The following is a 24,871-nucleotide window of genomic DNA, read 5'->3' as shown; positions in this document are numbered from 1 at the left end:
GAAGCCCCCGGGACAGGAGCGGGACGGGAGTGGCCCCGGACAGCGGAGGCAGGGGACAGCCCTTAGGGACAGGGGACACCCCATAGGAGACACCCCATAGAGACAGGGGACACCCATAGGGACAGGGGACAGCCCATAGGGACAGGGGACACCCCATGGGGGACACAGGGACAACCCATAGGGACAGGGGACACCTCATAGGGACAGGGGAGAGCCCACAGGGACATGGGACACCCCATAGGGGACACCCCATAGAAACAGGGGACACCCATAGGGACAGGGGACACCCCATAGGAGACACAGGGGCACCCCATAGGGACAGGGGACACCCCATAGGGGACACCCCATAGAGACAGGGGACACCCCATAGGGGACACAGGGGCACCCCATAGGGACAGGAGACACCCCATAGGGGACACCCCATAGGGACAGGAGGGCACCCCAGAGGGGACACAGGATCAGGGGGACTCCGAGACCCCCCCCCCAGGGAACAACAAGAGACTTTGTGACCTCCCAAAGCGGGGGTCCCTCATGTCCCCCACCCCAATGCTCCTATGTCCCTTGTGTCCCAAATGTCTCCCCATGTCCCTACATCCCTCATGCCTATGTGCCCGTGTCCCCATGTCCCATATCTCCCCATATCCTCATATCCCCATGTCCCCTGCCCTGTGTCCCCCCATGTCCCTCCATGTCCCTGTGTCCCATCAAGTTCCCTCCTGTCCCCCACCCCGTGTCCCCTTGTCCCCCTTCCGCTGTCCTCAGGCCGGGGTTGGGCTCCCCCGTTATTTCCCAACGCGGCGCCCGACCGACCGGCTCCGACACCGGCTCCGGCACAACCGGTCGCACCAGTCCCGGCACCGGCAACACCTCCCGGGGCGGGACCGGCGGGACGACGCTCGGCAGCGGCACGGACACAGCGGCACGGACACAACCGGCACCCGGCGGCACCCGACAGCACTCGGTACCCAACACCCGGCACCCGACAGCACCCGGTACCCAACACCCGGCACCCAACAGCCGGCACCCAACAGCACCCGGTACCCAGTGACACCCGGCACCGGGTGCTGAGGCGGCAGCACCGCTGTGGCACGGTGACACCTGGAGCCGGGAGAGGGGATGGACTGAAGGTGGGACCGAACCGGGACCCGGTGTGGGAAAGGGCCGAGGGATCACGGAGCCTATGCTGAACCTGACCGAGGATCTGGGATCTGACGGCAAAAGCGGCCGGGAATCTGGGATCCGGCACCAGGAGTGAGCAAGGATTTGGGAGCTGGCACCAAACCCCAGCTGGGAGCTGAGAGCTGGCGTTGGAATTGAGCGAATAGCTGGGATCTGGCATCAAAATCAACCAGGAATCTGGGATCTGGCATCAAAATTAACCAGGAATCTGGGATCTGGCATCAAAAGCGACCAGGAATCTGGGATCCAGAACCAACATCAACCCTGGAGCTGGGATCCAGCACTATAATTAACCAGGAATCTGGGATCTGGCGCCGTTATTGACCCAATAATCATGTTCCGGGCTCAGAACTGAGCAGGGATCTGGGATCCATCCCCACCTTCCACCATAGGCGCTGGGAATCCGGTACCGAAACCCACCGGAGGCCAGTGAATCCCTGGTGATCCCAATTGGGATCAGGGCTGGAACGTCACCGGGTTCCATTGGGATCCATCGGGACCCACCAGGATCTATTGGGACCCATCGGGATCCATCAGGATCAGTCGGGATCAGGGCGATGCCTCGCGCCTTCCTGGTGAAGAAGCCGAGCGTGGCCTCGGCCAAGCGCAACTGGAGCGAGCTCCCGGACGAGCAGCGCGCAGAGATCTACGTGCCCAGTACGGGGGGGCCAGGATCTGGGGGGGACGTGGGTGGCTGGGGGGGGGCCCAGGAATCCTGCGGGAGATGGGTATTGGGGGGCCCCACGGTCTGGGAGGACCCCAGTGTTGTGGGGGGACCCGGGTGCTGGGGGTGACTGCAGCATCCAGAGGGGATCCAGGTGTCCAGGGAGGGGCCAGGCTTTTGGGGGACCCCAATGTTTTGGGAGGGCCCCAGGAATCCAGTGGGAGATGGGTATTGGGGGGGACCTCCTGGGGTGCTTTGGGAGTACCCAGGCTTTGGGGGGGGGGACCCCGATGTGTTGGGGGGCTGTGGGGGTGGCTCCGGCTTTATAGGGGGACTCACGGTCTTTGGGGGGGGCCCTGTTTACCCCGCGGCCTCCCCGGGCTGTGGGGGGGCCCAGGAAGCGTCGGGGTGATGATTAACCCCTGGTAATGACAGAGTCGGGGTTCGGCCCCGCCCGGGTGGGGCTGGAGCCACGCGGCCGACACCACCCCGGGGGGGGGCCCCCTAAATCATGGGGGGACCCCCAAGCTATGGGGCACCCCCAAAGCCATGGGGCACCCCCAAACCATGGAGCACCCCCAAAACATGGGCCCTCCCCAAACATGGGGCACCCCTAAAGCCCATGGGGCACCCCCAGAGCCCATGGGGCACCCCTAGAGCCATGGTGCCCCCACAAAGCCTATGGTGCCCCCCAAAACCATGGTGCCCCCCCTAAACCATGGGGCACCCACAAACCGTGGACCCTCCCCAAAACCCAGAGGGCACCCCCAAAGCCCTGGGTGGGGGATTGGGGTGCCCAGACCTCAAGGCGAGGGGGGTGAATGGAGGTGTCCGGGGAGGGGGGGAATTGGGGTGTCCGGGGAGGGGATCGGGGTGTCCAGATGCCCGGGGGAAGTGTGGGAGGGTGTTGGGGGGTGGGGTGTCCCCCCCCCAGGGCCCACGCGGGCGACACCCCGTAATTTGGGGTGTCGCGGCCGGAGCCGTTGGACCGGTTGGGGGAACCCCAAAGAGGCGGGGGGGGGGTGGGGGAAAGGGAGAACCCCCCCCCCGGGTCCTGCTGCGGTGGGGAGGGGGGAGCTCATTGGAGAGGTTATGGGGGGGTGTCACATTTAGGGGTCATATGGGGGGGGTATCTACTGGGGGGGTCATGTTTGGGGGAGCTCATTGTGGGGGGCATTAAGGGTGTCACTTTTGGAGGTTCTCATTGGGGGGTCCCATTTGGGGGTGCCTATTATGGGGGGGGCCACTAAGGGGGTCCCCATTACAGGGTCCCTATAGTAAGGGTGCCCACTGGGGGGGTCCCTTTTGGGGGTCCCATTAGGGGCTGCCTATTGGGGGGGTCCCCATATTGGAGGGGGTCACCTTGGGGGGTTCCGATTAAGAGGGTTCCCATTATGGGGTCCCCATTGGGAGGGTGCCCAGTGGGGGGGTCCCACTTGAGGGGGTCCCATTAGGGGCTGCCCATTAGGGGAGTCACCTATGGGGGAGTCCCATTAAGGGGGTCCCCATTAGGGGGTGCCTACTGAGGGTCCCATTGGGGGGTCCCATGGGGGTCCTATTTGGGGGTGCACCCTCCTTCACCTTTCTCCCCCCCCCCCAGTCTTCCTGGGGGGCTGCCCCCTGCGCAGGGACCCCGAGCCCGCCCTGGGGGAGGCTCCCGCATCCCCCGTGTCCCCCCTCGACATGACGCTGCCCCCCCCGGCCCCCCGCGCCCCCCCCGGCCCCTTCCTGCACCCCAAGGGCAAGGTAAGGGTGGGGGGGCAAGCGTGGAGGGGTCCTGGATGTTGGGGGGGGGAAGGCGAGGGGGGTGTCCCCAAAGTCGGGGGGTCCCTAAGGCTGAGGGTCCCCAATATGGGGTGTCCCTGATGTGGGGAGTCCCCAGAACTGGTTGTCCTGATGCTTGGGGGGGTCCCCATGACTGGAGGGCCCAAAAGAGGGGGGGTCCCCATAACTGGCAGGGGGGGTCCCCAAGGTAGGGGGTCCCCAATATGGGGGGGGCCTCCATATAGGGGTGTCCCCAATATGGGGTGTCCCCATAACTGAGGGTCCCAGGCTGAGGAGTTCCTCATCACCTTGGGGTCCCCATTATGGGGTGTCCCTATGGGTGGGGGTCCCCAATATGGGGATCCCCAATATGGGGTATCCCTATGACTGGGGGGTCCCCAAGGGGGGTATCCCCACTATGGGGTGTCACTATGGGTGGGGGTGTCCCAAGGGGTGGTCCTCAACGTGGGGGTGTCCTTAAGGCTGAGGGTCCCCAATATGGGGTGTCCCTATGGGTGGGGGTCCCCAAGGCGGGGGGGTCCCCATGATGCTGTGTGTGTATACTCCCGATTTACCCCCCCCCCGTTCCCTCCTTTGGCAGGTCCCCCCCGGCCCCCTGGGTGCCCCCATCCCTGCGGCTCTCCCCATGGCCGGGGGGGTCCCGGGGGGGGTGCCGGTGGCCGGGGGGGTGCCGGGGGGCCCCGAGCTCTTCTCCTGCCCCGTGTGCCAGAAAAGCTTCGGGTTCCAGCGGATGCTGAACCGGCACCTCAAGTGCCACAGTGAGGTGAAGCGGCACCTCTGCCCCTACTGCGGCAAAGGCTTCAACGACACCTTCGACCTCAAGCGCCACGTCCGCACCCACACCGGTGGGATGGGCGGGACGGGGTGGGAATGGGGCAGGATGGGGTGGGATAGATTGGGATGGGGATGAGGATGGGGACAGGAATAGGACGGGGATGGGATGGAGACAAGGAAAGGAGGGAGGTGGGATGGGATACAGATAAGTGTGTGATGGGATGAGGACAGGGATGGGACGGGTTTGGGACAGGATGAGGATCGGATGAGGCTGGGGATGGAATGGTGGCAGGGATGGGATGGGGATAGGGATGAGAATGGGATGGAGACAAGGAAAGGATGGGGATGGGGACAAAGGTGGGATGGGATGGGATGAGATGGGATGGAGAGAAGACAGATATAGGGTGGCGATGAGGATGGCGACAGGAACAGAATGGGGATAGGGGTGGGATGGAGACAAGGATGAGGATGGGGTGTGATGGGGACAGGAGAGGGATGGGATGGATGTGGGACAGGATGAGGATGGGATGAGGTTGGGGATGGAATGGTGGCAGGGATGGGATGGGGATGGGGGTAGGAATGAGAATGGAATGGAGGCGAGGGAAGGATGGGGGTGGGGATAAAGATGGGACGGGATGGGATAGGATGGGGACAGGAATAGGATGGGGATGGGACAGAGACAAGGATGGGCTGAACCAGGGTGTGGATTGGGATGGGAGGCGATGGGTGCGGGACATGCTGAGGACGGGGATAGGGATGGCGATGGGGACACTCCCTATGGGGGCACCTCCTCACCCCCCCCCCCCGTTCCGCTCCCCCCCCCCAAGGCGTGCGGCCGTACAAGTGCAGCCTGTGCGAGAAGGCGTTCACGCAGCGCTGCTCGCTGGAGTCGCACCTCAAGAAGATCCACGGCGTGGCGCAGCGCTACGCCTACAAGGAGCGGCGCGCCAAGCTCTACGTGTGCGAGGAGTGCGGCGGCACCGCCGAGAGCCAGGACGGCCACATCGCCCACCTGCGCCAGCGCCACCCGCACAGCCCGCTCCTGGCCAAGCTGGCGCGCAAGGCGGCCACCAACCCCCCCCCCGGCCCCCCCGCGCATGGCCCCGCCCCCTTGATGGAAGGGGGGGGGGGAGGATGGGGGGAGAGGGGTGATGCCCCCCCCCCCCCCCCCGATACCCCCCATATGGGGCATGGCTGCTATAAAGTGTTAAACACCGCCGGTAGGGGGCGTGCTGAGAGGCCACGCCCACTGGGAGTGTAAGCCACGCCCCCACGGCGGGGGGGGCAGGGGTGGGGAGGGAGAGGGGTGACACCCCCCCCCCCCGCCCTGTATGGGGTAATGGTGCTATAGGGGTTTACACACCACCGCACAGACCACGCCCCCAATAGGAAGCCCCGCCCACTGTGGGGCCCTCACCGCGCCCCCCCCCCCGGCTGTTTCCCCCCCCTCCTCCCCCCCGGTGTGTCCATAAAGATCGAGATTGAAAACGGCCTCTGGTGCTGTGGGACCCCTATAGACCCCCTATAGCCCCCCTATAGCCTTTATAGATACCTTATAGGCCTCCCCATAGCACCTAGAGACACCTGTAGACCTTCTATAACCCCTCTTTAGTCTCCCTATAGACCTTTATAGACCCCCATAGCCCCTATACACACCTTATAGCCCCCCCATAGCCCCTATAGACACCTGATAGTCCCCCCATAGCCCCTATAGACACCTTATAGTCCACCCCATAGCCCCTAGACACACCTATAGACCTCCTATAACCCCTGTAACTATAGGACTATAGCCCCCATAGTCCCTCTATAGCCCCTTACAGACAGCTCACAGCACTCATAGGCCCCTATAGCCCCCATAGGGTGCGTGTGTTAGTCCAGTCTTTATTACCCGCGACCCCCCCCCCCCGTGCGATGGGGGGGGGCAGGGGGGGAAGGGGAAGCTGGGGGGGGAGGGACTTCACCTTCGCCCCTCCCCCTTCCAGGTTTGTTCCCATCGTCCAGTGTCATTCCCGCCCTTTGGTCAAAGGCTCCGCCCCCTCCCCCTCCCCACCCCCATTGCCCCTCCCCCCACGGGTGGGGGAGGAGCGTTTGGCAGCAACGATGGGGGGGAGGGGCAACAACACTCCCCCCCCCCCAAATCCGGGTTCCCCCTAAGGCAGCATGGCAGGGACAGGGTTAATAAAGGGGGCGGGGCTAAAGGGGGCGGGGCTAAGGGGAGGGCAGAGGCTGGGGACCCCCCCCAGTGTGAGGGGACCCCCCAAATGGGCTGAACCCCCAAACAGGGGGACCCCCAAATGTGCCCCCCAATTAAGTGATGCCCCCCCCCAATTAAGACGTGACACCCCCCCCCCCAAAAAGGGTGACCCCTCCCACTTAAGAGGTGCCCCTAATTATGGGTTGGGCCCCTCCTAAAATGGGGTGCCCCATAATTGAGTAGTGTCTCCCCTAACTAACAGGTCACCCCCTCAATGAGGTGAACCCCAACTTAGCGCTGAACCCCCTATTAAAGGGGGACCCCCAATTATGGGGTTCCCCCTAGTTAAGCACTGAGCCCCCCTAATTAAGGGGTGATTCCCAATTAAGAGGTGACCCCCAATTAGGGGGTGACTCCTAATTAAGCACTAAGCCCCCCTAATTAGGGGGTGACCCCCAAATAAGAGGTGACCCCTAATTAAAGGGTGACCCCCAATTAAGCTCTGAGGCGCCCTAATGAAGTTCCTCCCCTGCTGTACCGCTTTCCGCCACCAAGGTGGCGCTACCGCGCTTAGGGCAGGGAGCGGGGGGGGGGCCAACTCGCTCTTAAAGGGCCAGTACCCCCTTTAACAGAGGCGTCATTTTGGGGGGGTTTGGGGGTGGGTGGGTTATTTTGGGGCGGGGCGAATGGGGAAGGTTTGAGGGGGGTCTCTGTGCACCCCCCTACTTGATTTCCACAATGAGATCATCCCCTTCCAGGCTCATGCCAGGGCGCACGTGGAGGCGGGCGACGGTGCCGGCCACGGGGGCTGTCACCACCGTCTCCATCTTCATGGCGCTCAGGACACAGAGGGGGTCCCCCTTGGCCACCTGCGCCCCCTCTTCCACCCGCACCTCTACCACCTCGCCCGGCATCGGCGCCCCAACCTGGCCCTTGGCCCCGCGCTCGGCTTTGGGGTGCACATGCATTTCCTGGGGGGAGGGGGGGAAGGGAAATGAGGGGGGTGAAGGGTCCCCAAGACCCGCCCATGTCCCACAGGACCCCCCCCATGGTCCCATACACCCCCCTTGTATCCTCCTCCCAGAGCCCCCCCATAGTCACTGGGACCCCCCCAAACTGCCAGGACCCCCACAAGTCCTCCAGACCTCCCCCAAATTCATAGGACCCCCCATGGTTCCTGAAGCCCCCACAAAACCCCCCCATCATGCCCCAAAGTTCCCTCGAACACCCCCCAAAACGGCTCTTCAGCCACAGAAAGTCTCCCCAAGCCCCCTTAAAACCCCTCAACCTGCCCAAACCCCTCAAAACACCCCTAAACCCCTTCCTAGCCACCCCAAGCCCCCCTAAACCACCTTCAAAACACCCTAAGCCCCCCCATTAGCCAGTAAACCCCCTTCTCAGCCCCCTAACTCCCCCCAAGCCCCCTTAAACTCCTCCCAAAACCCCCCAGACCCTCCTCACCCCCTAAAGCCCCCTAACCCCCACCAAACCGCCACAAGTCCCCTTAAACCCCCTCCAAAGTCCCCCCAAACCCCTTCAACCCCCCCCCAAGCCCCCTCAAAACACCCCAAAATCGCCCCCAACGCCCCCCACCTTCATGGCCTGCGTGTCCCGCACGAGGATGGAGCGCAGTTGCCCATTGAGCTCGAAGAAGACCTCGCGCTGCCCCGCGGCATTGAGGTCCCCGAGCGCCAGCGCCTTGATGTGCAGCATCTTGCCCCGTTCCAGCTCCACCTGCAGGAGAGGCCGGGAGAGGGGTGTGCAAGGGGCGTGCAAGGGGCGTCACGAGGGGTCCCGGGGGTGTTGGGAGAGGTGGAAGTGGGGGGAAAGGGCGTTGGAGGCGTGCACGAGGGTGTGCAAGGGGTGTGCGAGGGTGCGCACAAGCGTGTGCAAGGGGACCCAGAGATGCGCACGAGAGTATGTGAGGGGGCCTTAGGGGTGTGCAAAGGGGTCTAGGTGTGTGCAAGGGGTTCTAGATTTGCACGGGGGTGTGCAAGCGGGACCCAGAGGCGTGCACAAGCGTGTGCAAGGGGTTCTAGGCATGTGCACGAGGGTGTGCAAGGGGCGTGCAAGGGGTGTGCAAAGCTCTGCCCAGAACAACTCCCACTCCAGGCTCTGTTACTGTCCCCCCAGTGACGCCCAGTCTCCTCCCAGCGCCCCCAGTCCCCCCGCGCCGCACCTCGAACTCCTCGGCGATGGCGGGGCCCTCAAGAAAGAGGCGGGTGCCGAGGCAGGACACGGGCCCAAAGGTGCTGGTGAAGGTGCGGAACTCATCGTAGACCTTGGGGTAAAGCGCGGCCGAGAGCAGGTCCTCGGGGCTGGGGGGGGCCCCGTGGCGGGACCCCAACTCCTGCGCCAGCGCCTCGAAGTCCATCGGCGGCAGCGATGCCCCCGGGCGGCCCTCGATGCGCGGCAGCTCCTTTAGCACCTGGGGATGGGTTACCATGGCAACGGGGGGTGCCATGGCAACCGGGGGGTGGGAGCCATGGCAACCGGGGGTGGGAGCCATGGCAACTGGGGGGGTGGGAGCCATGGCAACCGGGGGGGTGGGGGCCATGGCAACCGGGGGGTGGGAGCCATAGCAACCGGGGGGGTGGGAGCCATGGCAACCGGGGGGTGGGAGCCATGGCAACCGGGGGTGGAGGTGGCGGGAGGGACCCCAGCATCCTGTGGCTAGGGGATGTTGATGGATGCGTTGCTATGGGGCTTGGTGCCAAGGCCACCAGGCATAGGGACCCGCTGCTAGGGGCGGCTGTCATGGCAACCATCATTAGACCTGTTGCTATGGGGCTGTTGGCATGGAAACTGCTAGGGCAATCTGTTGCTAGGGGTTGGGTGCCATGGCACCCATCATCAGACCTGTTGCTAGGGTTTGGTGGTGTGGGGACCTGTTACTATGGAGCTGTTGCCATGGAAACTGGTGCTGGATCCTGTTGCTAGGGTTGGGTGCCATGACAAGCATCATTAGACCTGTTGTTATGGAGCTGGTGCCATGGCAACCAACACTAGGACCTGTTGCTAGGGTCGGACACCATGGCAACCAGTATAGGGACCCATTGCTAGGATCCAGTGCTATGACAACAGCCTCCAGGAAACCCTCCCACTCCATCCCAGTGCCCCTCTACCTGCACCCATCTCCTCCCAGTCTCCTTCCAGTGCCCCGCAGTGCCTCACCCGGGAGCGGAAGGGCTCAGGGAAGCCGCCCGGGGGGGTGCCGATGTATCCCTGCAGGAATTCCACCACGGAGAGCGGGAAGGAGAGCTCGTCCGCGCGCGCCTCCACCTCCTCCCGCGACAGCCCGTTCTGCACCATGAACTGCGCCAGGTCCCCCACCACCTTGGAGGACGGGGTCACCTGCAATGGCCCAACGGTGTCACCCAGTGGTGTCACCCAGTGGGGTGGCACCCAGGGGTCTTGCTCATGGAGAACCCAACCCATGGAGCATCCAACTCGTGGAGCACCCAACTCATGGAGCACCCAACGCATGGAACATCCAACCCATATAGCACTGAACTCATGGAGCCCCCAACTCATGGAGCGCTCAAGCCATGAAATACCCAACTCATGGAGCACCTGCCCCATTAAGCACCCAAACCATGGAATTAATCCAACCTATGGAGCACTCAACCCATGGAGTCCATCCAACCCATGGAGTTAATCCAACCCATGAAGTTCCCGCCCCATGGAGCACTCAACCCATGAAGCACCCAACCCATGAAGCACTCAACCTATGGAGCAATTCACTCATGGAACACTCAGCCCATGGAGTCCATCCCACCCCATGGACATGATCCTATGGAGACCACCCACTCCATGAAGACAATCCCATGGAAACTACCCACCCCATGAAGACCCCCTATTCCACATGAACCACCTCCACCACCACCACCTCATGAAGAACCATCCCATGAAGAACCACCCACTCCATGGAGACCACTCTATGAAGAACCACTCTATGAAGAACCACCCTATGAAGAACCAACCCATGAAAAACTACCCACTCCACAAAGACCACCAAATGAAGAACCACCCACTCCATGAAGAACCACCCCATGGAGACCACTCACCTCATGAAGAACCACCCCACAAAGAACCCCCAAGCCACGGAGACCACCTCATGAAGAACCACCCACCCCACGAACAACCACCCCATGAAGACCCCCACTCCCTCCCTTACCTTAATGAGGTCCCCAAGGAGCTTGTTGGCCTCAACGTAGGCCTTCTTGACCTCCTTGAACTTGTGGCCCAGCCCCATGGCATGGGCCTGGAAGTGGAGGTTGGTGTATTGTCCCCCGGGGATCTCGTTCTCGTAGACGTCGGCGTTGCCTGACTTCATGGTGGCCGTGCAGTCGAAGGCGGCGTAGAGCGCCCGCGCGCCCTCCCAGTACTCACCGTACTCAAAGACCTTCTCCAGCGCGATGCCTGCGGCAGGACATCACCCCTGGTCCCACCAGTGCCTGGGGACCTCACGAGGACACCACAGGCACGGGGGGTGGTGGTTGGGTGTGATAGGTGAGGTGGTGGCACCGTGGTTGTAGCGGTGGTGCCGGGAGTGTGGTGGTGGGGTCATGGTTATGGGTGCAGCGGTGTGGTCGGGGTGGTGTTGCCATGATTGTGGTGGCACCAACATGGTCATGGTGCCATTGGTGTGACCATGGTGGTGTCATCACGGTCATGGTGCCATTGGTTTGACCATGGTGGTGTCATCATGGTCATGGTGCCATTGGTTTGACCATGGTGGTGTCATCACGGTCATGGGTCCATCAGCATGGCCATGGTGGCACCAGCATGATCATGGTACCATTGCTTTGACCGTGGTGGCATCACCATGACCATGACAGTAGTGTCATTGCCAAGACCACAGGAACAATAGCATGCCCACAGTGCCAACGACCAAGACCACGGTAGCACCTCCATAACTACATCACCACCTTCTTGACCCTGCTACCATTACCAAGACCACACTGCCATTCCCAAGACCATGGTGGTACCTCCACAACTGTGTTATCATCTCCCTGACCCCATTGCCATTACCATGACCATGGTGTCACCTCCAAAACTATAGCCCCACCTCCCTGACCATGGTAGCATCACTAAGACCACGTTGCCATTGCCAAGACCGTGGTGGCACCTACGTCATCACCTCCCTGACCCCACTGCCATTACCACGACCCCATTGCCATCCCCATGACTACGGTGCCATCTCCATGACCACATCCTCACCCCGCCGCCCCCGTTGCCGTTACCACGGCTGAGGTACCTGTGTCGAGGGGGGTTCCGCGGGTGCAGGCCACCAGCGCGCCCATGCTGGGCTGGGAGGTCATCCCGGCCATGGCGTCCACGGCCACGTCCACCACGTCGGCGCCGGCATCGGCGGCTGCCAGCATGGAGGCCACGGCGGCTCCGGCCGTGTCGTGCGTGTGCACGTGCAGCGGCACCTCCGGGAAGCGCTCCCGCAGCGCCGCCACCAGCAGCCGCGCGGCGGCCGGCGTCAGCAGCCCCGCCATGTCCTGCCACAGCAGAGTCAGCACCGGGGGGGGCAGGGGATGGTGGGGGGCAAGGAGGACATGAGGGATATTGGGGTCATAGGGAGCAGGAGGGATAGGGGAACATGGGGGGGACATGGGGGTGATGTGGGGTATGGGGGGACATGGGGAATATGGGGGCAGGGAGGACATGGGGGGTTGTGGGGTGGCAGGAGGGATCATGGGGACATGGGGGGCAGGGAGGACATGGGGAATATGGGGACATGGGGGATATGGGGGACACGGGGTGTATTAGGGTCATGGGGTCAGGAGAGGCACTGGGGGCATGGGGGTGATGAGGGACATGGGGGTAGGGGGGTAATGGGGGACATTGGGAATGGGGGGACACAGGGGAGGCATTGAGGTCATGGGGGTCCCCCCATCTCACCTCAACCTCCCCAACCCCAGTAGCTGCTCTGTTGTATTTTGGAGGTGTTGGGGAGCCCCAAATTCACCCCTCAGCCCCTTCAGGACTCCCCCCAGTTCCCATCCCACCCCCTCTGGAATCCCAAATCCCCCTCGGGACCCCTAATCCCCCATTCCACCCACTCCAGCACCCCAAACCCCCCCCCCCCAGCACCCCAAACCTCCCCATACACCCCGCAGGACCCCCTCTCACCTTGATGCAGAGGATGTGGGTGCCGGCAGCCACCAGCTCCCGCGCCAGGTCCAGGTAGTACTGGAGGCTGTACTTGGTGCGGGTGGGATCGGCCACGTCGCCGGTGTAGGAGAGCGCGGCCTCCACCACGGCGCCCGCCCGCCCGGCCGCCTCCATCCCCAGCAGCAGGTTGGGCAGGTAGTTGAGGGCGTCAAACACACGGAAGATGTCCATGCCATTGGCCACGGCCACCTCGCAGAACCTGGGCAGCGGCAGAGGGGTTATGGGGGGCCCATGAGCACCCGTGTGATGGTGGCGCGTCACCTTGTGGTGACCCACTGTGTCCTCATAGGCGCTCGTCACACCGGCTACGCGTCCTGTCATCCCTCCATGTGTCCCCATGCTCTTCACATCTCCCCATGTCCCATCATCCCTTCATGTTCACCATGTCCCGTCATCCCTCCATGCGTCCCCATGTTCTTCATGATCCATCTGCCCTCATCCCTACATCCTTCATGTCCCCATGTCCTTTATCCCACCACATCCTTCATGTCTCCTTATCCCTCCATATGCCACGTCCATCATTTTCCATCTCCCCCCATCCCTTTATCCCTCCATGTCCCCTCATGTCCCCATATTCTCCCCTGTCTTCATGTCCCCCCAGTGCCCCCATGTCTGCTCATCCCTCCACATCTCCCCATGTTCCAACAGCCCCCAGAATCCCTATGTCAACACCAGTGTCCCCACACCCCCATGCCCCCCAATGCCCTCCCATGTCCCCATGTGCCCTGGGTCACCGGTTGACGACGTTGTCGGGGTAGTTGGTGTAGCCGACGGCGTTGGCGCCGCGCAGCAGCATCTGGAAGGGGATGTTGGGGACGAGGCGCCGCAGCTCCTGCAGCCGCTCCCAGGGGCACTCGTGCAGGAACCGCATCGCCACGTCGAAGGTGGCACCTGTGGGGCACGGGCTGAGCTCTAGTGCAAGCCCCGCCCCTCCTTGTGCAAGCCCCGCCCTCTTGAACATCACCCCCACCCCCTTCCCACCTCTGCCCCCAGCGCTAAGGGCTCCCTGGGCAAAGCCCCGCCCCGGTTAAGCCCCGCCCCCTTTAAGGACACACCTCCAGGCCCAATTAAGCCACGCCCCCAACCCCACGATCCCCCCATTGAGAACCCACGCCCTCTTTTAGGCCGTGCCCGCAGGCCACGCCCCCCCACCATTCCCATCCTTCGAAGCCCCGCCCCCCTCGTCCACGCCCATTCACAGGTCCCCATAAGAGGAAGCCACGCCCCTTTCTAGACTCCGCCCCTTATGCTCCACCCCGCCTCCTCCATTAAGCCCCGCCCCCTGGGCTATCCTCATTCAGGGAAGTCCAGCCCCACTGTGCCTCCATTGATGCCTCCCAGACCCCGCCCCCTCAGGCCCCGCCCCCCCTCAGGCCCCGCCCACCTCCCCAGGTCTCCATGCTGCAGAGGCCGCTGAGGCTGTGCGCCGCGAAGGGCGCGACGCGCGCCAGGTCCCGCGTGCGCACGCGCGTGGCCAGCAGCGACTGGTGCGCGTCCCGGAACGTGGTGTCCGTGAGCAGCAGCCCCCGGTGCGCCCGCAGCGCCCGCGAGAAGCCGGCCGGGCCCTCGCGCTGCAGCACAGCCCGCAGCCCCTCCGGGGGGGGCCCTGGGGGGACACGGTCAGTGTGTGCGGCAGCACACGCCAAGGACACGCCAAGCACACGCGGCGTGGGGTGATGGGTATGGGGTAGGGCATGGTGTGCACATGCCAAGCACACGTGCTGTGCCATGCACATGCCAAACACATGCACAGCGCTATGCGCCGTATTCTTTGTGTATACTATGGCGGGCCATGCACACATCAAGCACACGTGCCGTGCATGTACCACGGTGTGATACGCACAGGTTATTGCATGCTATACATACATACCAAGGAATGCCGTGCGCATGCCAAGCACACATGCCATGCACACACCACAGCAAGCCACGCACACGCTATGTGCGTGCCACGGTATGCCATGCACATGCCATGTACAGCTGAACCCCGCACAGTCATGCACACGTGTCATGCGCGTGTCACAGTATGACATGCACAAGCTATACGCATGCTAGGGCACATCATGTGCATATGAAGAACACAAAACATGCACGCACCAACCACACATGCCATGCATATGTCACAGCATGACATATACAACCTATGGCATACCATGCATATGCCCTAGTATGTGCTATGACACGCTATGCTCATACCACACACATGCCAAGCACACGCCAAGCACAGGCTCACCCATGGGTGTCGGAGGGGGCGTGGGCTCCATCAGCGCCGCCTTTGCCTTGACTGGGAGAGGGGTGCTGGGGCCATTCACCATTACGTGACCTGAGGAGGGGGGTGTCACATGGTTGGGGGGTGCTGGGGCCCCCCAAACCCCCAAGGGACTCCTTAGAGCCCCCCAAAAACCCATCCAAGCACCCCAGGGACCCCCCAGGGACCCCCAAGATCTACCCAGGGACCCCCCAGACCTCCCCAGAACCACCCAAGAGCTCTCTCAACCCCCACAAGGACCCCTTAGAGCCCCCCCAAACTGCTTCCAAGCATCCATAGCCCTCCCGGGCCCCCCCAGCCCCATACCTAGGTAGTGCAGAAGCTTCTGGGCCCGGTTCTGGCCGGGGCGCAGGTGGAAGAGTTCGGGGTTCTCATCGATGAACTGGGTGTCAGCGACGCCCCCCAGGAACTGGGGGTGCGCCAGGACGTTCTGCAGGAACGGGATGTTCGTCTGCGCAGGACACGCCCGTCAGCGGGTGATGCACGAAGGGGCACCAGCACCATCCTCGTGCAATGCACGAGGGGATGGCCGACGCCCCGACAGAATCCTTGTGCAACGAACAAGGGGAACAGCACCCCAACACCATCCTCGTGCAATGCACAAGGAGCACAGCACCCTGAAACCAGCCTTGTGTGACACACGAGGGGGCACCGACACCCCTGACACCATCCTCGTGCAATGCACGGGGGACGCTAGGACAGCGCACGACCCCATCATGCATTACATGAGGGAACCCCCACTGCCCCCCATACTCCGTGATGGGGGGACTCACACAAGAACCCCCCCCGTGCATTGCGTGAGTGGCTCCACCAGCCCATTGTGCATTGCACAAGCACCACAGCACGTCAAACAACCCCCAACCCAGTGCTCTGCACACCCCCAGCCCCTTGTGCCTTGCACAAGCGTCCCTCCAATCCCTTGCACATTGCACGAGGGCCTTTGTGCACCACACCAGAGCCCTTCCAACCCCCCCATGCACTACGCACGAGCCCCCCACCTCCTCGTGCACCACACGCGAGCCCCTCAAACCCACTTGTGCATCACACACGAGTCCCCCATCCCGTTGTGAACCACACAAGAACTCCCCCATCCCGCTACCCCCTGCCCCGTTGTCCCCCCCCCTCCCATTACCCTGCCCCGTCCTGTTGCCCCCCAGCCTGTTGCCCCCATCCCACCCCTCTGCCCCTCGCGGGCCGACCTTGACGCCGCGGATGCGGAACTCGGCCAGAGCGCGGCGCATCTTGGCGGCGGCGGCGGGCTGGTCGGGGCCGTGCGCCACCACCTTCACCAGCAGCGAGTCGTAGTGCGGCGAGATGAGCGCGCCCTGGAAGGCGGAGGCGCCGTCCAGGCGGATCCCCATCCCCTCCCCGCTGCGGAACACCTGCGGAGGCACCGCGGCACCCAGGGGCGCCGGGGACACCCTTCAGAGGCTGCTGCGGGCGCTACGGTGCCCCATGGGATTGTCCCATAGGATCGTCCCAATGGGGTGTCCCATGTCACAATGGGTCGTCTCAGTGGTGTCCCAATGGGATGTCCCATGAGGAGTCCCGAAAAGGTGTCCCATGGGACTGTCCCCCGGTGCCCCACGTGCCCACCTCGATGCGGCCAGTGTCAGGCTGGAAGCCGCGGGCCGGGTCCTCGGTGGTGACGCGGCACTGGATGGCGCAGCCGTTGACACGGATCTTGTCCTGCTCCAGCCCCAGCTCCGGCAGCGACCGGCCCGCGGCCACCTGCAACTGCGCGTGGACCAGGTCCACGCTGATGGGGGTTCACGGGGGGCCCCAGAGTGCCAGGAACCCCCAGTGCTGACCCACACCTCCCCATGGGGCAGCCATGGACCCCCATCTCCCACCAGCATCTCCCACCAGCGTCACCAGATGGACCAACATCTCCCATCAGTGCGATCCATATCTCCACCAGCATGGTCCAGATGGACCAGCATTTCCCACCTTCCCAAAGACCTGGCAGCCGGGTGCCCCCCTCATCTGTTTGCACCCCCCAAGGACCCGGTTTTGGGGTGTCCCCCCCCATGACCCCAGTTTTGTGGTGTCCCCCCCGCACACACCCTGTGATCTCCTCGGTGACCGTGTGCTCCACTTGCAGGCGCGAGTTGACCTCAATGAAGTAGTAGCTCCCATTCTGATCCACCAGGAATTCCACCGTTCCCGCGTTCTCGTACCCCACCTGCGGCACCCCACCCCGCCGCGTCAGGCCGTGAATGGGGCACCCCCACAGCATGGGGGGGGACCCCCAAAGACTGGGGTGCCTCTTGGGCAGCTGCAGCCCCTCCTGATGGGTGCAGCCCCTCCTATGGCTCTTAGGTGTCCCCCCAGCTCCTGTGTCCCTCCCATGTTCTCCTGGGTCTCCCCATGGATTCTGGGGGTCCCCCACGGCCTCCTCCCACCCAGTTCCTGGGTCCCCCCATGTTCTCCTGGGTCCCCTGCTGATGGGTGCAGGTCCATTCCATAACTCCTGGGTCATCATCCCCAAGCTCCTGGGTCTACCCCTGTTCTCTTGGCATCCTCCCCTCGCCTCAATTCCTGGCTCCCCCCACATTCTCCTGGGTCTCCCCATGGACTCCTGGGTGTCCCCATGTTCCCCCAGGTCCCTCCATGTTCTCCTGAGTCTCCCCATGGATTCCTGGGGGTCCCCCATGGTCTCCCCCCACCCAATTCCTGCATCCCCCCACATTCCCCTGCGGTCTCCCCATGTCCCCCCACGCCTCTCCATGTTCTCCTGGCTCTCCCCATGGTCTCTCCTTCCCCAATTCCTGGCTCCTCCATGAGGGTCCCCCATGGTCTCCCCCCACCCAATTCCTGCATCCCCCCACATTCCCCTGGGGTCTCCCCATGTCCCCCCACGCCTCTCCATGTTCTCCTGGCTCTCCCCATGGTCTCTCCTTCCCCAATTCCTGGCTCCTCCATGAGGGACCCCCATGGTCTCCCCCCGCCGTTCTCCCGGGTATCCCAATGGATTCCTGGTGTTTCCCCCCCCCCCGCTCCCGCTCCGCCGCGCCCCGCGGCGCCCCCGTGCGGCGGCGGTGGGTACCTGCCGCGCGAGGCGCACGGCGTCGCTGGCGAGGCGCTCCCGGAGCGGCGGCTGCAGCCGCGCCGCGGGCGCGATCTCCACAACCTTCTGGTGCCGCCGCTGCACCGAGCAGTCCCGCTCGTGCAGGTGCACCACGTGCCCGTGCTGGTCCCCTGCACCGGGACCGGGGCCGGGTCACACCGGGACACTCGCACCGGGACACCAGGCTGTGCCCATCCCCTCCATCCCAGCCCATCATCCCGCACTGGGACACGGGCAGCAGCACCGGGACACAGGCTCCGTGTCCCACCGGCACTGGGCTACACCCACCGCTCCGCCCCAGCTGATCCCACACCCTGCACAGGGACACGAGCACCGGACAAGGGCACCAGCACCAGGACATGGGCACCGTGTCCCATCCTACACCCCACACCGGGTATCAGCACTGGGACATGGGCACTGGCACCGGGCTGTGCTCACCCCTCTGTCCCAGCCCATCCCGCACCGGGCACTGGGGCACAGGCACCGGCACCTCCGCATGCCCACCCCTCCATCCCAGCCCATTCTGTACCGGCACCGGGCTGTGCCCACCCCTCTGTCCCAGCCCATCCCGTGGCACCAGCCCCCCATCCAGTCATCCCAAACCCCACTTTGCCCCGGGGACACCCCCGAATCCATGAAGAGTCACCAAAGACACCCCCAGAGAGACATAAGGACCACAAAAAGCCCCCAAGGATGCCCCAAAAAGCCCCAATGACCCTCTAAAAAGCCCCAAAGACCCCCCAGATCCACCAAGGACCACTCCAAAAGCCCCCAGGGACCACTCGAAAGCCCCAGGGACCCCCAAATACCACCCCAATCCCCCAAAGGACCCCCCCAAATGCCTCAAAAGACCCCCCAAAATGCCCTGAAGAGCCCCCAAAATACCCCAAAGCCCCCTCAATTCCTCAGGTAACCCCCAGAAAGCCCCCAGAGACCCCTCCAAGTCCCCCCCAAAAGACCCAATGGCCACCTAAAAAGCTCCAAAGATCCCCCAAATCCCCCCAGCTTCCACAGGGACCCCCGAGCCCCCCCATCCGTACCCAGGATCTGGACCTCGATGTGCCGCGGGCGCTCGATGAACTTCTCCACGAAGAGGTCCCCATTGCCAAAGGCGGCCAAAGCCTCGGAGGATGCGCGGGAGAAGCTCTCCTCCAGCTCCTGCAATGGAGCGGGGCTGGGACAGGCCTGGAATGCCGGGGTACCCCCGGGGCCCAGCGCCCCCCCCCCCACCATGGGGTCCCCTGTGTCACCCATGGGTGCCTGCGCCCACCCACTATGCGCATGGGCCCTCCTAAACCCCTCGGAGCTTCCCAGGGAAATGGAGATGCAGGGATTTGGGGGTGCTCAATGGGGGGTTCTGTGTGTGGGGGGGGTCCTGTCGGACGTGGGCATTGGGGTCCCATGGGGTGGTAGGGCCCCGGGGGACGCAGACATGGGTGTCCCGTGGTGGGGGGGCCCCACGGGCCGTGGCCAGGGGCTCCCATGGGCGGCGCTGCCGGTACCTGCGGCTCCCGCACCACCCTCATGCCGCGGCCGCCGCCGCCGTGCGCCGCCTTCAGGATAACGGGGAACCCGACGTCCCGCGCGAAGTCCCGCGCCTCGGCCAGCCCCGACACCGGCGCCGGCGTCCCCGGCACCACCGGCAGCCCTGGGGGGGGGGGGGCGCGGGGGGCGGGAGCGGGTCACCCGCTGCACACAGCACCCCCGGGACCCCCCGAGACCCCCCTACAGCGCCCTAGAACCCTCTATAGCGCCCTAGAACCCCCTATAGCACCCTAGAACCCCCTATAGCACCCTAGAACCCCCTATAGCACTCTATAACCCACTGCAGGCCCCCAAACGACCCCATATTCCTGCCAATAGTCTCCCATAACCCCTCAAATACCACCATAATTCCCCCATAGCCCCCCACATAACCTTTTCATCGCCCTATAGCCCCCCAAAATAACCCCTTTACATCCCTATAGCCCCCCCCAAATAGCCCTGTACCCCCCCAAATAACACCTTTACTCCCTTATACTCCCCCCAAACAATCTCATACCTCCTATAGCCCCCAGATTGACCCTATATTTCCCTATACCCCTCAAATAACCCCTTTACTCCCCTATACTCCCCCCAAACAATCTCATACCTCCTATAGCCCCCTGATTGACCCCATATCTTCCTATACCCCCTAAATAACCCCTTTACTCCCCCATACTCCCCCCCACAATCCCTTTACTCCACTATAGCCCCCCCCAAAGAGCCCCATACCCCCCATAGGCCCCCAAATAACCCCTTTACCCCCCCCATACCCCCTCCAACCTCTTTACCCCCCTATAGCCCCCCCAGATAACCCCTTAACCCCCCGATACCGCCCCGTGTCCCCCCCCCCGCCCACCAGCAGCGATGGCCATGGCTCGAGCCTCCACTTTGTCCCCCATCTGGCGCACGACGGCCGGGGAGGGCCCCACGAAGCGGATCCCCGCGTCCAGGCAGGCCTGGGCGAAGGCAGCGCTCTCCGACAGGAACCCGTATCCCGGGTGGATGGCGTCCACCCCGTTCTCCTGCGGGGGGTGCGGGGGTAAAACATGGATTGGGGGAGGTCGTGGGCATACCCACATATCCCCCCATAGGGGACACGGGTACATCCCTATGGAGCACACATGTCCCCCCCACCCCACAGGACCCACATATCCCCCCCCTAAAGGAACCCAGGCACATCCCTACGGAACACCCATGTGTGCCCCCATCCACAGGACCCAGATGTGCCCCCACAGGGTACCTGGCACATCCCTCGTGTCCCCATGTCCCCCCGCAGGGTACCCAGGCGCATCCCCACGGATCCCCCCCGTGTCCTCCCGTGCCGGGAACCTGCGCCACACGGATGATGTCGGGCACGTGCAGGTAGGCCTGCACCGGGGGCAGCCCCCGCCCCACCAGGTAGGCCTCGTCCGCCTTCTGCCGGTGCATCTGCCCCATGTCCTGCTCCGAGTACACGGCCACGGTGCGGATCCCCAGCTCCGTGCAGGCCCGGAACACCCGGATGGCGATCTCACCTGCGGGGACACGGGGGGGGCACAGGGACATGGGCAACGGCACATCCCATCGGGGACATCCCATCCCATCGGGAACATCCCATCGGGGACATCCCATCCCATCGGGAACATCCCATCGGGGACATCTCATCGGGGACATCCCATTGGGACATCCCATCCCATCGGGAACATCCCATTGGGGACATCCCATCCCATCGGGAACATCCGATAGGGAACATCCCATTGGGGACATCCCATCCTATTGGGAACATCCCATTGGGGACATCCCATTGGGGACATCCCATCCCATCGGGAACATCCCATTGGGGACATCCCATCCTATTGGGAACATCCCATTGGGGACATCCCATTGGGGACATCCCATCCAATCGGGAACATCCCATAGAGGACATCCCATCGGGGACATCCCATCCCATCGGGAACATCCCATTGGGGACATCCCATTGAGGACATCCCATCCCATCCCATCGGGAACATCCCATCCCATCGGGAACATCCCATTGGGGACATCCCATCCCATTGGGAACATCCCATTGGGAACATCCCATTGGGGACATCACATCCCACTGGGGACACAGGGACATGGGGACGTACATTGGGGACACCCTGGTGACACCCTGGTGACACCCCCCAGCCCATTGGGGACACCCCAGGGTGACCCCAGGGGTTGGGGGAGGACCCAAGGGCCATGGGGGGATGAAGGGGACAAAGTAGGGTCCCAGAGGACAAAGGGAGGTTCAACGGGCGTGGGGGTGCCCCGGGGGGGTCCCGGGGGGTGCGCACTCACCCCGGTTGGCCACCAGCACCTTGCGGATGGGCTGGTAGCTGACAGCGCGCCAGGCGCCGGGGGGGCCCCGCAGCAGCCGCAGCCCCAGCAGGGCCCGGCCCCCCCGGGGGAGGCACAGCTGGAACATCTGGGGGGGGACACGGACACAGGTCACGGACACGGGCTGGGGGGGTCAAGGGGGGTGGCAGCGCTCTCCCCAAGCCCCCCATTGCACAACGAGGGGGATCTCAACAACATCTCTCACAGCGGAGAATCTCCCCCCCCCCTTTCCCCTCCTCCTCTCCCCCCCCCCCCATTTCCCAGAATGGATCCAACCATCACCTTTCCCCCAGTGCCCTTTGACCTCCCTCCCCCCCCCCCGTCCTGCACAACCCTTATAGGAGACAGTGGAGAATCTCCCCCCTCCCTCCCCCACTCACCCCCCCTGACCTTTCCTCCAGTGACCTTTGACCCCCATTCAGGACCCCCCTCCCCCCCCCCCGCACAACCCCTATAGGAGACACCAGAGAATCCCCCCCCCCCACATCCCAAAATGCACCTGGATTCCCCCCCCCCCCTTAGCAGTCAGTGGTGGGGGGACACACGCATGTTCCATGCACACACACGTGCAAAGCCCCCCCCTTGCACGAGCACCCCTTGCACAAGTGGTTCTTGCATGAGCACGTCTTGCACAAGGACCCCCTCCAGCACAAACACGTCTTGCGCACGGAGCTCCTGCACAAACACCTCTCTTGCACAAGCCTCCCTTGCACAAGCACCTCTCCTGCATAAGCACCTTTTGCACAAGCCTCTCTTGCACAAGCATCTCTCTTGCATGAGCGCCTTTACCACAAGCCCCCCTTGCACAAGCACATCACCTTCACAAGCCCCTTTGGCATGAATGCCCCCCACAAGCCCCTCTTCTTCACAAGCACCTTTCGCACAAGCACATCTTGCACAAGCACCTCCCTTGCACGAGTCCCCCCCTTGCACAAGTACCTTTTACACGCTTGTCCCTCGCACACACACACGCTCTGGCCGGGCTGGGGCTCCGCACGCTCCTCGCACACGCTCTGACACGCTCTGACACACTCGCACACGCCCCTCACACACGTGTCCTCACACGCCCGGCCCCGGCTCCGGCCCCCGCTGCCCCCCGGATGAATCATTGACCTGGGGGCAAAGTCCACACGGACCCACAGAGCCCCAGAGGGACCCATAGGACCCCACATGGCCTCATACAGCCCGATGGGGCACATACAGCCCCACAGGGACCCACATGGCCCCATAGGGCACATACAGACCCACATGGCCCCCCACAGCCCCATGGGGTGCATATGGACCCATACAACCCCATATAACCCCATGGGGCACGTACAGCCCCACGTGATCCCACACAGCCCACCCAGCCCCATAGGGACCCATAGGACACATACAGCCCCACATGACCCCATAGCGCACATACACCCCATACAGCCCCATACGGTCCCATATGGCGCGACTCAGCCCCATTTGGCTTTGTGGGGCACATACAGCCCTGCGCAGCCCCACACCGCCCCATAGGCCCCACAGATGAGCTGCCCAGTGGGGCCAAACTGGCGGCACTGGTCCATACTGGGACTCTGGGGGGGGTCCTAAGCCCTATAGGGACTCCAGGCCCTTTGGGGGACCCGGTCTATGGGGGGCACCAGCCCCTATGGGGGGTCCCGGACCCTATGGCGGGTCCCACGGGGGGAAGGGGTCACATGGGGCCGTAGGTCACGTGATCCCCGGTGTCTCTCTCCCCCCTCCTCAACTCACCGCTGCGCGACCGCAACCGCCGCTTCCCCCCGCGTCCCGCTAGCCCCGACCCCCTCGCCTCCTATTGGCCAGCGCTCGGCACGCCCCCTTCGGACCGCTACTTCCCCCGCCCCTTTACCGGAAGGGGCCGCTCCTCATTGGCCCGCCCCTCCGAGCTAGCTCTACTATTGGTTAAAAGCGCCGCCACTCCCGCTGTAAAGACCCCGCCCACAGCGCGGCTGCGTCACACTCGGCCACTGGCTCTGCCTCCGGCTCTTGATTGGCTAAAGGCAGGGGGTAGGCGGGGCCACAGGGGAGGGGGCGGGGCTTTGTGACCACAGCAGCTCCCCCTCCCCCCCCCCCCGCTGTCCCCTGTAGGGACCGAGAGACGCTCCTCCCCGCCACTGGGGGGCGCTCTACGCGCGGGCTCGTCTATATAGGCCCCAGCCTGCTTTAGGGGGTCACCTATAGCGAGCGCTCCGTGGCCCGGTTTGACCGAACCGGTATACCCCTACTATAGGGACTTGCTACCCTATAGGTCGCCCCACCTCCCTTAATCTGTAAGAGGTACCCATCTGACCCATAGCAGCCTGTAGGCCTCACCCATGAGGGCACCCTACCCCCTGTAGGAGACACCCTATAGCTCTACCAATTCTATAGGGTAACCTATGAGACCCTCCTATACCTCTTTGTCCCTAGAGGGCGCACCCCATAGCCCGCAGCGCAGTATAGACACCCAACATAGGTGAGGACTACAACTCCCATCATGCACCGCACGCCGGGGGGGGCGCAGCGTGGTTGTCATGGCGACAACGCGCATGCGCAGAAGCGCGGGGGCTGCGGCGGGCGGGAGGCGATGTGCGCATGCTGCGGGTGGGGAGGAGGGGGTTTGGGGGGGGAGTGAGGGGGTGGCGCATGCGCGGTGCGCGCCGCGCCGCTCGGCCGGGCCCCGCCCCCGGCGCCGGCAGTCGGTGCGTGGCCGCCGCGCGGGACGGACGCGCCTGAGCCGCGGCTCCGCAGCGCCGCCATGGCCGAGCCCGACACGCAGTCCCCCCTCGTGTCCTCATCGTCATCCGCGCACCCACAGCCCCAGCGCGGCGGCTGCGGCGCCGCTGCGGCCTTGTCCTGCGCCGGTAAGCGCCTGGCGCGGCCCATGGGGCCTGCGGGGGG

At 63.9% G+C, this 24,871-nt stretch overlaps 2 protein-coding genes across 2 annotated transcripts; one reads left to right on the top strand and one right to left on the bottom strand.

The window, feature by feature from the left end:
• The first annotated feature begins 1,736 nt into the window (after positions 1-1,736).
• Positions 1,737-7,170, top strand: OVOL1 (ovo like transcriptional repressor 1). The gene is made up of 5 exons (XM_030474459.1): positions 1,737-1,836; positions 3,444-3,589; positions 4,209-4,473; positions 5,230-5,502; positions 7,097-7,170. The coding sequence occupies exons 1-5, from the start codon at positions 1,737-1,739 to the stop codon at positions 7,168-7,170; spliced, it is 858 nt and encodes a 285-aa protein (XP_030330319.1).
• Positions 6,245-23,795, bottom strand: PC (pyruvate carboxylase). The gene is made up of 21 exons (XM_030474482.1): positions 23,723-23,795; positions 21,944-22,070; positions 20,972-21,156; positions 20,499-20,664; positions 19,621-19,766; positions 19,159-19,276; positions 18,098-18,249; positions 17,115-17,233; positions 16,645-16,807; positions 16,248-16,430; positions 15,355-15,499; positions 15,013-15,102; positions 14,167-14,388; positions 13,517-13,673; positions 12,741-12,981; positions 11,857-12,106; positions 10,774-11,018; positions 9,771-9,950; positions 8,776-9,024; positions 8,190-8,330; positions 6,245-7,567 (listed from the first exon to the last, which is right to left on the bottom strand). The coding sequence occupies exons 2-21, from the start codon at positions 22,068-22,070 to the stop codon at positions 7,319-7,321; spliced, it is 3,528 nt and encodes a 1,175-aa protein (XP_030330342.1). The 5' UTR covers positions 23,723-23,795; the 3' UTR covers positions 6,245-7,318.
• Positions 23,796-24,871: the final 1,076 nt, after the last annotated feature.

This window comes from Strigops habroptila, unplaced genomic scaffold (assembly GCF_004027225.2).
Source record: "Strigops habroptila isolate Jane unplaced genomic scaffold, bStrHab1.2.pri NW_022045597.1_ctg1, whole genome shotgun sequence".
Classification (NCBI taxonomy): domain Eukaryota; kingdom Metazoa; phylum Chordata; class Aves; order Psittaciformes; family Psittacidae; genus Strigops; species Strigops habroptila.
The sequence above is the reverse complement of the archived record's forward strand: the minus strand, read 5'-3'. Positions and strand labels throughout refer to the sequence as shown.